Source organism: Thamnophis elegans, chromosome Z, assembly GCF_009769535.1.
Source record: "Thamnophis elegans isolate rThaEle1 chromosome Z, rThaEle1.pri, whole genome shotgun sequence".
NCBI lineage: Eukaryota > Metazoa > Chordata > Lepidosauria > Squamata > Colubridae > Thamnophis > Thamnophis elegans.
Window position 1 is genome coordinate 62531039 of NC_045558.1, and position 14958 is coordinate 62545996.

Here is a 14958-nt window from a genome sequence, read left to right on the forward strand (position 1 = left end):
CGTTCCAAAGGGTCGGGGCTACTGCTGAGAAGGCCCTCCTCCTTGTAGTTGCCAGCCGACACTGGCTGGCCGATGGAATGCGGAGGAGGCCTAATCTATGGGATCTTATCGGTCGCAGGGATGTAATTGGCAGAAGGCGGTCTCTCAAGTATCCAGATCCACTGCCATGTAGGGCTTTATGGGTGATTAATAGCACCTTGAAGCGCATCCGGAGATCAACAGGTAGCCAGCGCAGCTCGCGGAGGATAGGTGTAATGCGGGTGAATCGGGGTGCACCCGCAATCACTCGCGCGGCTGCATTCTGCACTAGCTGAAGTCGCCGGATGCTCTTCAAGGGCAGCCCCATGTAGAGCACATTGCAGTATTCCAGCCTAGAGGTCACAAGGGCCCGAGTGACTGTTGTGAGAGCCTCCCGATTCAGGTAGGGTCGCAACTGGCGCACCAGGCGTACCTGGGCGAACGCCCCCCTGGTCACAGCCGTTAAGTGGTGGTCAAATGACAGCTGTGGATCCAGGAGGACTCCCAAGTTGCGAACCCTCTCTGAGGGGTATAAAATTTGACCCCCCAGCCTGAGTGATGGAACAGTAGCCAAATCTTTGGGAGGGAAACACAACAGCCACTCGGTCTTTTCTGGGTTGAGCACAAGCTTGTTAACCCTCATCCAGTCCATGACGGCCTCAAGGCCCCGGCACATCACGTCCACCGCTTCATTGAGTTGGCACGGGGCGGACAGATACAATTGAGTATCGTCCGCATATTGATGGTATCTAATCCCGTGCCTGCGGGAAAGAGAAAGAAAGAAAAAGAAAAAGGCTAGCTCTTTTTCCATTTTTTGTACAAAGACTTTTTCTTTCAATATAGTATTATTTAATGTTCATCTAGATCTTGTCCTTTGGCCTTTCCATTTAATTGTAATTGACTGTGGTCCGCCCAAGTGCTTGTTTCAATCTCAATTTCTTGTGCGTTGCAAGAAAGATTTCAGAAGCAATTTTCTATTTAGCTTTGTTGTTTTGTGTGTTTGTAATCCATGTTCTGGTTCACAATGCCATTGAAATCTCCCATCATAAAAATATCAACATAGTCTAAGTCCAAGATTCTTTTATGCAATTTTTTATAAAATTCATCTTGTTTTTCATTAGGGCATAGATTCCAATTAGAAGGGTTTTTTTTATATATCCATAATTTCCACCATCAAAATTCTTCCCTCTTCATCTGCATAGATTAATTTTGCTGGAATATTATCTTTAATATAGAAGATCACTCCTCTTTCCTTGCAATTCGCCAGTGTTGAAAACATTTTCCCAAGCTTTGGTTGTTAGTAGGTGTTCATGTCTCTTCTGAATATGTATTTCTTGTAAGCAGATTATGTCAAGTTTTAACTTTTCTAATTTATGAAATGTTTTCTTTCTTTTAATTGCTGAGTTAAGTCCATTAATATTGATTGTAATCATTTTTATTTCCTTCATATTTATACTTTATATACAGGGTTTATAGCTCTAGTAGATCTGGGTTCTTGTTGTTCTCTGTAGCTTACACCACCCCCACCGCACCTTCTTCTTTCTCAATTCCACCTACAGCTCCTTCTACTTTTTCAGTCTCAGTTGTAGGTGCCTCCAGTAGTTGTGCCACTAAATCATCTTTTTCAAGTTTTCTCAGCTGTTTCTCTGAAATATTCTGCATAGAAAGCTTCTGCTTTATCAATTGTATCTATCCTGTGTCTTTGTGCTTACCATGTAAATAGTAGACCTTCCAGTATGAGCCATCTGTAATTAACACCTTTTTTAATCAAAACTTTAATCAAAAATTGATATTCTCTTCTCCTCTCTCTAACCTCTCTTGGAATTTGTTTGAGAACTACAATCTCTTTGCCTTTATATTCTAATTTTCTATCTCTCATTTTCTGTAGAATTTGTAGTTTATTTGTTTTCTTGGTAAATCTTACATGGACTTCCCTTGGAAGAGCATTTCTCTTTGCATATCTTGTATGTACTCGGAACGCTTCATCTATGCCATCCATCATCTTCTCCTGAAATATCTCTAATACATTTGTCAATATCTCAGATATTATCTGTGCTAGGTTCTCTCCTCTTTCTTCTATGTTTTGAAATCTTAAGAAGAATTCAGACCTATCCATCTCCCATCTTAATATTCCACTGCTCTCCCTTTCCATGTTGCTCAGTCTACTGTCTAACTTCTCAGCTTTCTTTTCTCCTTCTTGAATTTTTTCTTCAATTTTTTGAATCCTGTCATCATATTTCATCATCCAGTTGTGCATATTTTTCCATTTTTCCTTCCATTTTGTCAACTTTTTGTACTATGCTTTGATTTTGTTGTTCTATTGTCTCCATTCTTTTTTCTATACTCTCAGACTTCTTTACAATGGTGTCTAGCTTTTCATCCTTGCTATCAACTCCTGCTTGCAATTTCTGTATCGCTTGCATGATTGCCTCTAAGTTTACTCCTTTCCCCTTTTCTTGCTGCAGCATTGACTGTATTGACCTCTGACCTCCCGCAAGTGTACTTTTCTACTCATGTTCTAAGTTTTTTCCCCTTTATATTCTAGTGCAGTTAATATCACAGAGGTTTAGACAACAATTTATGAAGATGAGAGGTTATAAATAAAATAAGAGAAGGGTGAAAGAAAAAGAAGGGAGGAGGAAAGAGTGAGAATCTCACTTAAGAAGAGAAGTAAAGGAATAAAAAAGAGAAGAGAGAGGAAGAGGGGAAAAAAAGAAAAGAAACGAAACTCTTCAGTCCAATTTACACAAAATTTAAGGCAAGCCATCCATTGATGTTCAAATATCTTCGAAAGGAAAAAAGTGCAAAAATAAAAAATAAAGTAAAAAGCAAAAAGCAAAGATACTTCAAGCCACAAAAAAGGGAGGGGGGAGTCAAAAAGTCAAGGGGAATAAAAAAGTCAATATCTCCCCAGCAAGATAATATAAAAGTAGTATAAAAACAAGCTAGAACAAATAAATTCAGTCTCCCCCCCCCTAAGATAAAAGTCTTTCCAAGGTCATTCTTAGCTTCCCTTGCTGCTTATTATTTAGTCTAAAGTAGGTTTCCAGATACTGAAAGACTCCAGCTAAGTAAACAAAGCCTGCTCTTCCAGTCTTAACCAAATGGTTTACAAGGGAAGCTTCTGGTAACAATGTTTCAAGTCCACTAGACTGCGTTGGCTTGTGTTAGCTTGTATCAAGTCTCGATACTTAAAACTTCCATTTAAACTTTTTCTTAGAAAATAAGAAAAAGTACCAAAGAGCAGGCTAAAAAAAAAGAAGAAATCTTCAATACATTTTAGATTTAAATTCAATGTCCCCACAAGGTCCAAAATTAAGAGTATCAGAGAGAAAAAGAAAAACACAGAAAGCCAATCCACATTTCAATAAAAGTCCGGCCCAGCTTCCGGAGATAAAAAGGGAAACAACAACAACAAAAAACCCCTTCAATTGGCAAACTTATATCTGACACTTTTCTCACTAATAAGCCTTATTTTAAATTGGATTTCCAAATTTAGGGTGTTGTCTTTCCAATAGAAAAAAAGGTTTAAAAACTCTCACCAACATGACATGCTTCTCTCCAGTGCTTGTATTTAGGGGCTGTCAGCAGCTTCAGCAGCCTGTAACTGTATTTTATTTTGAAGGCATGTTTAAATACAATTAAATTAAAATTATTAAATCAAAACAATCTAAAATATAAACAATCAACATCCCCCCCTCAGCGGGCCACAGTAAAATTATCAAATGTTGACCGGTCCATGGCGATAAAAAGGTTGGGGACCACTGCTTTACATAAATGACCTTTGTGATCATATTACAAAAACTGTGTTCTCTTCGCTGATGATATAAAACTATTTAACACCACCGACAATGCAGCTACCCTTCAAAAAGACCTTGACTATGTTTTAGAATGGTCAAATAATTGGCAAGTTCAAATCTCAACCAACAAATGCTCTGTCTTACACATTAGCAAAAAAAATCAAAACACAAAATACAAACTGGGTGGACATAACCTTGTAGATGACTCTCACTCTATCAAGGACTTTGGAGTACTCATATCTAATGATCTAAGTGCCAGAGCCCACTGTAATAACATCACCAAAAAGGCATTAAGAGTTGTTAACCTAATCTTGCATAGCTTTTTTCTGGTAATATTGTACTGCATACCTGACTCTGTGATTTCCTCCACAAACCTCTACTGTATTCTTAGAAAACATAATGGAACACCTGAGACACTCAGAAAGTATAGTTAGAAATTTGAATTTTTAATGTGAAAAAAACCTTATTTGTGGAAAGTTTATATAATGACAATCATTTTGAATGGGGGGAATATAAGAGTTTAGCCAAGTAGTAGCACTGAATTAGCAGGAAGGAAATCTTATAGGCGTTTCATTATAGCCTCTTGTATATTGGGTGCAAATCTGAAACTTTAAGTCTGCATGCATCCTTCAGGATGTTTGGTTCTTCAAAGCCCTTCCAAAAATAGCCAAAAATAGTAACATTTAAAGAAATAGAAGGGAGATGCTATATTGAAAGTAAATGCAGAAGCTATATTTAATTACCTTAATTTCAATTAAATTAGTGTTAGTCCCATTCAATTTTGGAGTGCAGTCCTCTGCACACTATCTAAAGACTGAGTATAGCTCACAAGCCCCTGAAGTCTGTGTACTAATTGAATGTGCTTCAATTTAATGTGGCAAATATGCAGGTGACCATTGCAGATTTGACTGAAGAAAATGATTTGAAAGTTTTGAAATAGTGATGCCTCAAATGCCTATTTGTCTGTGAGTGGTCTAAACTAGATAAGTTTGATGCCCTCTTACATTGCCAGCAGTATTACTGCTTCCTTTTTTGACCCAGAGCAAATTAGAAGAAGCCTCCTCTTGTGTTCTTTTTCCCCTTGCTAGGCACAGTGCTCTACTACCTCTGTGGCCCATTTCCCCCAGTATTCCTCCCCTCCCACCTACTTTGAGGTCAAGTATTTGAACTGGAAGCTATCCCATGCAAGAACAAACAAGTCTGGGAGAAGGCTGGCACCCTCAGAATTTCAGCACAGCTAGAACTGCAGCAGGGCTTTTGCTGCTATCCCACTGTTACCCATGAACAAATTAGCAGCAGTATTTCCATATTAATTAAGTGTGGAAACGAATGAGGTTAACTAGCCAAGGTCCTGCAGAATTTGAAGCCAGGCAGATTTGCCTACGTCTTAGTGATAAATGAGATGCTGATATATAATTGTATAAATAGCATGTTGGTTAGAATAGGCTTTGAAAGTATATAAAGGTCTCTAATTGACTTTAACTGCATTAACATTTTATGGCATTTTATGGCTTGTATTAACATGTTATGGCATCTGAAAGCTCATATTTAAAAAAATAAACAAATAAGCAAGATTGGCTCTATTGCTGGTTTGTGATTGTTATTGAAGGTCTCCTGGCTGTATTAGAATTCTAGTTACTTGAAATTGCCAGAACACTAAATATGAATGGAAATTGCATATAATGGTTACATGCCATGTATTCTGAATTCTTCCTTTTGGAAAAAATGCTATTGTTAATTTTTTTTCAGCTCCAGAAATTGAAACGATCACTTTCTTTCAAGACCAAAAGTTTGAGGAGTAAAAGTGCAGACAACTTTTTTCAACAAACAAATTGTGGCACAAAGTTGCAAGTAGATTTGCTATCAGAAATCACCTCTAAAAGGGAACAGCTCCCTAATTTGGAAAGTCGAAACTCCACTCCAACCAAAACTCATCTCCAACCAGACGACAAGATTCACATTTTTCAGGAACACATTTTCAAAAAACCCACATTCTGTGATGTCTGCAACCATATGATTGTTGGTAAGAAAGAATTTGTGTTTTATTTTTGTTTTTTGTTTGTTTTGTTTTTGTTACTTTACAAAGTAACCTTTCTAGGGAACTTATTTTTGCATTTATTTAATATATTCAAATTGCATGGAAAAATTGGAATATTTTTATGTTTTTGTATATAAAAAGTGATTCTGGGAATCACTGTTTATGAGAAACTAATCATAACTTCTATACAGGTAATCCCAACTTATGACCACAATTGAGCACAACATTTATGTTGCTAAGTCAGACATTTGTTAAGTGAGTTTTGTTCCATTTTATGACCTTTCTTTACATAGTTGTTAAGTGAATCACTGTAGTTGTTAAGATAGTAGTATGATTCTTAAGTGAATCTGGCTTCCCCATTGACTTTGCTTCTCATAAGATCTCAAAAAGGAGGTCACATGAACCAGGACACTGCAAAGGTCATAAATATGAACCAGTTGACAAGTGTCTGAATTTTGATCACATAACAATGGGGATGCTGCAATGGTCATAAGTATGAAAAATGGTCATGTCACTTTTTTCAGTAATGTTGTAACTTTGAATGGCCACTAAATGAACTGTTGTAAGTTGAGGATTACCTGTATTTAGAAATTCTAAGAACCAACTTTCTAGAATCTAGAGTTAACTTTCCAGATTTCAGTATATCAGCAGCAAAGGAGATATAGTCATGACGAGGAAAACATGCTTAAATACTAGCCAGCAATAAGCTAAGAAAGTGATAAATATTGATGAACAACTATCAGTAGAAATCTCCATTATATTGCACACCTAAATCTAATTACCTATGCTTTAAACATGGATTGATTTATTAATTAGCCATGCTATTCTTGAACTTTATTTCCTATAGTGACTTAGATGGAAAACATTTTAATTTTCTACACATTATTTGCATGCTAGGTCTCTCATCTGTGTCAAATGCAGAGAGCCTTAAAAGCATGAATTCAGATGAATTAGCAAATTCAGCATGAGCACAAATCTATTCAAAAGTATTCAAAAATGAACAGATAAAAAAGAAAATATGTTGTCAATGAATAACCTCCTGACCCCACTTGGATTAGTCATTTTATTTTTGCATTTTACATTTTGGATTTAATTTTCAAAAATGCAGTTAGTTAGTTTCTCATACTACAACATGGAAAGCAATGGCAGATGTGCAACTAGATATTGTAAATACTGTATCAGCCTTTATATGTTGGGAACTCAAATATTCCTTCAGGTCTTATTTTATTTTCTGCCTTTTATCAACTATTCATTTCTGAGCTTGACAGCCTTTGCTCTGCTTCATCATGACTCTTTCCTCCTTGGGAACATTGTTTGAAGGTTAAGAAGAGGGCTATACCACATACTCTTGGTGATTATTACTTTAAAATCCTAAAAGATAACAGGGATACCAAGGGCAATTCGTGGACTTGAAGATTGAAGGCATGTTTCACACATAACAATCAATCAATCAATCAAATAAACAAATCTTTATTTGGTTATAGACAGTAAGTAGAATACAGAAAATCAGTTAATTAAAATTTTAAAAAGGAATGTGTATTTGTATGTATGTATTTGCATGTATGTATATATGTATGTCAATACATGTATGGCGAGAGTTGTCAGGGCCCTGGTCTCAGGCTGTTGTTGCTAAATGCCAGGTCTGTGGTTCACAAAGCTCTCCTCGTCCGGGACCTAATATTAGACGAGGGGGCAGACCTGGCATGTATTACTGAAACCTAGTTGGGCCTGGAGGGAGGAGTCCCCCTCACTGAAATGTACCCAGAAGGGTTTCAGGTGCTCCATCAGCTGTGACCCCAGAAAAGGGGTGGGGGAGTGGCCATCATCATCCAAAGGTCATTGGTTCCTCGTAGGATCCCTGCTCTGGAGCTTGTCGGGTATGAGTCCCTGTTGGTGAAGTTGGACCTTGAGGGTCAAGTGGACTTGTTGTTAACATACCTACCTCTCAACAGCCCTCCCCTCGTTCCTCGAGTCAGTAGCCGAGCTGGCGGTAGAGTTCCCCAGGCTTATGGTACCGGGGGATTTCAACTTGCCTTCACTTGGTGAACACTCTGATGGGGCGCAAGAGTTCATGGCTTCCATGACAGCTATGGACTTGACCCAAGTAATTCGGGATCCGACTCACTCAGCGGGTCACATGCTTGACCTCGTATTTCTCTGGGAGCAGTGGAGACGTGATCTAGATTTGAAGGGCATTAAGATCTTGCCCTTGTCATGGTCTGATCACTTCCTACTGAGGCTTGACTTTCGGAAACCAATCCCCCACTGTAGGGAGGGGGAACCGATTAGGTGGTTCTGCCCCAGACGCCTGATGGACCCTATGAGATTTCAGACGGCGCTTGGAGAAATACCTGTCGCTCTCGTCCACAGTCCGGTAGAGTCCTTAGTTGCTGCTTGGAACACAGCGGCGGCGGGGGCTCTAGACTGGATTGCCCCTTTATGGCCTCTCCGAGGATCCAGGCAGTGGATCCAGGAGGGCTCGTTGGTTTACCGAGGAACTCCGGGAGATGAAGCACCAAAAGAAATACCTAGAGCACCGCTGGATGGCTAGTAACTCTGAATCTGACCGAGCACTGATGAGAGCCTATATCAGGACCTATCTTGTGGCAATACGGGCGGCGAAATGTGCGCATTTCTCCGCTCTAGCCCGCTCCATCCTGGGTAGAGCTGAGGAATTTGTTCAGTTTCTAACAGATAAAGTCGCTTGGATTCAGACAGATCTGGACTCCAATCGCACAGTACCAGCCGAGGTACCAGGGGAAGGTCTTGAGCGGATTTTATGGAGCGAGTTTCAACTTGTCGCTCCTGAGGAAGTGGACAAGGCCATGAGAGCGGTGAGTGCCTCCACCTGTATACTGGACCCGTGCCCCTCCTGGCTGGTCTCGGTGACACGTGGCTGGCTCCAGACAATAGTTAACACCTCTCTTCGGGAGGGATCCTTCCCGCACCTCCTAAAGGATACGGTGGTGAGACCCTCCTGAAGAAATCTTCTCTGGACCCAGCCATTTTGAACAACTATCATCCAGTCTCCAACCTCCCCTTTGTAGGGAAGGTTGTTGAGAAATTGGTGGCCTTTCAACTCCGACGGACCTTGGATGAAACTGATTATCTGGATTCCTTTCAGTCGGGTTTCAGGCCTGGCTACAGCACGGAAACTGCTTTGGTCGTGCTGATCGATGATCTCTGGCGAGCCAGGGATAGGGGTCACTCCTCTATCCTTGTGCTTCTTGACCTCTCAGTGGCCTTCAATACCATCGACCATGGTATCCTTCTGCGACGGTTGCAAGAAGTGGGAGTGGGAGGCACCGTTCATTGGTGGTTCTCCTCCTACCTCTCGGACAGGTCGCAGTCGGTGTTGGTCGGAGAGCAGAGATTGACCCCTAGGCCCCTCAATTATGGGGTGCCGCAGGGTTCGGTCCTGCCCCCCCTCCTATTTAACATCTACATGAAGCCACTGGGTGAGATCATACGTTGGCATGGGATTAAATACCACCAATAGGCGGACGATGCCCAATTGTATCTGTCCGCCCCGTGCCAACTCAGTGAAGCGGTAGACGTGATGTTCCAGTGCTTGGAGGCTGTTAGGGTCTGGATGGGAACGAACAAGCTTGCACTCAATCCCGACAAGGCTGAGTGGCTATTGATGCTCCCTCCCAAGGATGGTCCAGCTATTCCATCTCTCAACCTGGGGGGTGAAATTATACGCCCCTCAGAGAGGGTTTGCAATTTGGGAGTCCTCCTGGATCCACAGCTGACGCTAGAACACCACTTGTCGGCTGTGACCAGGGGGTCCTTCGCCCAGGTTCGCCTGGTGCACCAATTGCGACCCTATCTGGACCAGGAGGCCCTTTGGATGATCACTCATGCCCTCGTCACCTCAAGACTGGATTACTGTAATGCACTCTACATGGGGCTGCCCCTAAAAAGTGTTCGAAGACTCCAGTTAGTCCAGAATGCAGCCACGCGAGCGATAGTGGGTGTACCTAGGTACACCCACGTTACACCTATCCTCCGCGAGCTGCACTGGCTTCCCATTGGTCTCCAGACACGCTTCAAGGTGCTAGTCGTTACTTTATATATATATATATATATATATATATATATATATATATATATATATATATATATATATATATATATATAATGAGAGCTAAATAGCTTGAAATAGATCTATACTAGTCTCCCTTTATTTATTTATCAGCACAAATAGAAACACAAATATAACAAAGGCAACAGTAAAAATATTGGGTTTCTGTCGTGATGGACTCTTGTGACGAGCCAATTGACAGATGTTGGAAGCAGTTAGCTTCCTCCCATAATTGGGGCTTACCAGGGGTTGTGACACTAATATATATATACATACATACATACATACATACACATACACATACACATACACATACACATACACATACATACATACATACATACATACATATATATATATGTTTTCTGAGGTTTTCGCGGGTGTTAGTATGTAGGTCTCTAGTTGTTCGGGTTTTGTATGTAGGTCTCTAGTTGTTCGGGTTTGTCGCCAAGACATCTCCAATTCTACGCGGGAGAAAACCCGAACAACTATATACATATATATATATATATATATATATATATATATATATATATATATATATATATATATATATATATATATATATTTGTTACATTTATGCTGATAAATAAATAAAGGGAGACTAGTATAGATCTATTTCAAGCTATTTAGCTCTCATCAGCTAGCCATACCCAAGTTTTTGGGAATCGAACCTGTGCTCTATTGCCTCTTAGGCAGATGTGTTAACCATTGAGCTACAGAGCTCGACTCCTTATCAGCCAGGCCAGGGTGAAAGGTATATATTTAAAGTCACAACCCCTGGTATGCCCAAATATGGGAGGAAGGTCACACTTCCATTCTCTGTCCTTCGGCTCGTCACAAGAGACCATCCAGACAGAAACCCAGTATTTTTTACTGTTGCCTTTTTGTTACATTTGTTATATTTATGCTGATAAATAAATAAAGAGAGACTAGTATAGATCTATTTCAAGCTATTTAGCTCTCATCAGCTAGCCATACCCTTGCTGGGAATCGAACCTGTGCTCTATTGCCTCTTAGGCAGATGTGTTAACCATTGAGCTACAGAGCTCGACTCCTTATCAGCCAGGCCAGGGTGAAAGGTATATATTTAAAGTCACAACCCCTGATATGCCCAAATATGGGAGGAAGGTCACACTTCCATTCATTCACTTCCATCCATTGGGCATACCAGGGCAGGAGATTTACATGTATCCCTGATCACTTGTGAGCTGTACAGTCCAACGAGATCCGCCTTCAGTTTCACAAAGTCAAAAAATCTGGCATATTTTGAAAGGCTCTGCAGTTTCGTGTCATCAAAACGTTGGGACATTTCATTAAATTTTGTGCAATCCACCAAACCAAGGAAAGTCAACTCACCAAAATGATCAAACCTAGCCTGCATTTGATGGTTTATGTTCTCCAAAATGTTACAAAAGACTCGTTTTTGTTCAGATATAATCGACTCTCTACGTCCAGTCCCTGTCAGGCCAAGTGAGCTGCATTTCTTCTCAAATCGGTCATATAAACTGTTGAACTCCAGTTTCATGCGCTCAAGAGCTGTAAAGGTGTCACGGATGCGTGCAAGACAATATTCAATGTCCATCACTTTGTTTTGCAGTACTTTAAAAAGTGTGTCAGTTTCATTGAAAATGTCCTCATATGCCATAAGGAGAAAGCATGTTGATGGTTTTGGCAGCCACCGATCGTATCCTGTTGCCATCATTAGTGTGTCATTGTCCCAGTTGTCAGGATTTTCTACAATGACATGAAATAATGCGCGCAGATCATTGTGGTGCATGCTTATTGTTTGCACCAGCCTAGAGTTAGAACTCCATCTTGTGGGCGCTGCTCTGGGTAAACGGCGCTTAACAACATCATCCAGCAAGTGAGTGCGCTTTGTGGACTTGCTGAAAAATGACGCTAGTCCCTCAACTGTTTTAAAAAATGTGCGACACTCCGGCATGCACTTTGCTGAATGCAAAAGCACCAAGTTCAGCTTGTGTGCATAACAGTGTGTAAACATGGCTTCGGGCACTTTTTCTTTTATTTTAGCTTGCATGCCATTAAGTTCTGATGCCATTACAGTGGCCCCATCGTAGGTCTGAGCTACAAGCTTTCCAACACAGTCATACGTCTCCAACACTCTCAGGATATACTCAGCAATTGCGGGAGCACGTCTGTCCTCACTCACGTCATCAAATCCCAAAAACGCCTCCTTCACCTCACATTTGGCATCAGTCATAGCCACATACCGCAGTATGACAGAAATCTGAGCTCGGTTTGTGACATCTGTGGTCTTGTCTACTTCTACAGCAACAAATGGAGTTGCACTGATCTCTTTTTTAATGTCATTTCTAATGACATCACTGACTGCTTCAATTAAATCATTCTGTATTCTGTTTGACAAGCCGGAAAACACAGTGGATGTTTTCAAATGTTTAGCTAGCCTGTCATCTTTCCTAGCATAAGAATGTAAGAGTTCAACATAGTTTCCACAATTGGTAGAGTCTGTACTTTCATCATTTCCACGAAATGCCAGCTGCTGTTTGGCGAGGAAGCAGGTGGCTTCGATGAGATCTTTTAAAATCTCTCGGTTTTCCTTTACCTTAGCATTGTGGATGCTGATATTGAGTCTGCGTTGTTCGTCTAAAGCTATGTCTATCCTGGATATGCCGAATGTTTTTAGTGTGATCTGACTATGTATGTGGTTGGTCGACTGCTCATGTTTGCTGAGGCTTCTCTGCAAATTCTTCAGGTCACAATATCCCCTCTGAGTCCAGACATTGTCGCAAGTTGAGAAAAGAAGGCAGGGAAAGCAGAAAAGGCGGTTTCTTACTGAACATCCACACAACCAGCCTTTTCATGTGTACCACACCGTTTGGAAAGAGTGGGTATTCTGTCTATTCCTTTGAAACAGGCCGTTTAGCTCCGGTGTTGGTCTTCCTTTAATTATTATCTCCTGCTTTGATTGAAAGTCCAGTTTAGAAAAATCTTTTAGTTTAGAAATGTAATCCTCCATTTCTGAAAGTGGAAAAGGTAAGGGGGAAAAATGAATGACTGCACTTGACTTTTTAACTCTCATACAGAACCACCAAAGAGATTAGTTTCTGGCATTGTCTGCATGGATGGAGAATTGGAGATCTACATGGATCTTCAAAAAGTCAGAACTTTCCCTGGTCACCTGGTGGAATCACAAGGCGACTGCAGGTAACACAAAGATTCCACAATTGTGCAAGCATTACCCAAGATGCTGAGGAACAGAAACATTTCACATTTTATATAAAAGGATATTCATGAAAAACTTTATGAAATAGTTGCTTCTGCAACTTAGCATATTGCTGTTTTTCTTTAATCTATAGCACTTCAAAGAACAAAGTTACTGTCACCGCTGGAGGACGGTAACAGAAGGGGCTCCAGCTGCCTGCCCCATCTGCCGCCCGTCTTCGGGGACACGCCCAGCCCATGCACTTTAAAGTGCCGGCATGGCTTGGCTGCCATTCAGCGAAAAATGTTTGTCAAATAGATAAGCTAAAATATGTTTTTCTAGAGCCTGACCTTTTAAGTTTCCCTTCCCACTCTCTCAACCTAAATTAAGGATTCCTTGCTAGAATATATACAAGCCTTAACTTCCAGATGCACCTAACCCCCAGAGAAGAGTAACTATTTTTAATGTGTTCAATATCATGTTATGGGAAATGTTTCCTGGCTAGGCACACTGTGGGATTGATCTGTAGGATATTTTAATATGCCCCTAAAGTGAGTCCTTTCTTTGTTTCCTCCCCTTTCATGGGACGAGGAAAGAAGACACAAAGTATATTGAGCACTCTGCCTGTTTTCTGATGCACTCAGTGGATGAAGAGGGAAAGTACACAGTAATGAAAAGGTAAAACTGCATAGGGCTGAAACGTTAAACCTGAACAACACTATTACAAAGTGTTCAGCTTTACGCTTGTTCATGCTTTCCCCTAAAAGTACCACTGCCACCCACTTGCCCCTGTGGAGTGTATTGTAACGTAGACTGCCTAGTTATTACACTGGACTTGAACCACATCTTCCTCCCTGGTAGAGACTATCCACCCAGCATAATCTCCTCTTGTTAATTTATTCCTGTAGCAGAGAAGGATACCACAAACCCACCTTTAGGGATTTATATGCATACCCTTCTAACGTTTAGAATAATAGGGAGGAAGTCTCACTTAGCACCTGCAATTTGCAATGTTTGACATTGCTTTATTATACTCTTGCTTTTGGAAAAGAAGTCTACATGCACAAGGAAGAAAGGGGGAGGGACCAACTTCTATTTCCTAAAGAAACACATAATGAACACACAGCTGTGCTTCAGAAGCATTTCCAGTGCTGACAACAATGAAACTCACAGCCTCTTTTTCGGTCTTGTCTGAAGAGTTAAATGTTTGGCTTCAATTTTATTTTTAAGACCTGCACTAATTTACATGGTTTCTTTTTAACTTTTATTTTTATGGGTTTGTGTTAATTTTTTGTTGTCTGTTTATATTGAATAATTTGCTACATTTGTAAAATGTAAGAGGTATATATAATATATGTATATTTCTAACGTACAAAATGAAACTTTTCTTTTCAAAAATTTTTCTTACAGGAGAGAAAAATATTTTTTCAGTAAAATTTTTAAAAAGCAGCAGTGAAAGCTCCCTTTTCCCTTGTTTCCCTCCTTCCCTTTTTGAAGAGTAAATCAACAACATGTGATCTATTTTTCAACAAGGCGTCGCTGCCTATATATACCAGTTTTCATTTGTTCCCCTATTAAAATTGCTTCATCAGCAGCAAAGTATCATTATAGTAAGTTCCTAACCTTATACATTATATCACCAGACCTTATATTAATTCTTCATTGTATCATTGTTAGATTATTTCACAGCATAATTATATCATCATTTACTTTTTTCAATTAAAGCATAAGTATATCATTTTTCATTTCCAAAGTTTTTTTTTCCCCTTAGCCACCGATAAAACAAGTCCCATATCTTATAAAATTGTTCATCCTCTTGTTCTCTAAT

At 40.1% G+C, this 14958-nt stretch overlaps 1 protein-coding gene across 1 annotated transcript in view; it reads left to right on the forward strand.

Annotated features, from left to right (window-relative positions):
* The window catches only part of STAC (SH3 and cysteine rich domain), a 202612-nt gene that overhangs the window by 14680 nt on the left and 172974 nt on the right, over positions 1-14958 (forward strand). The window contains exon 3 of the mRNA XM_032235867.1: positions 5568-5841. Within this exon, the coding sequence (XP_032091758.1) occupies positions 5568-5841 (274 nt within the window). The remainder of the gene's footprint in view (positions 1-5567; positions 5842-14958) is intronic.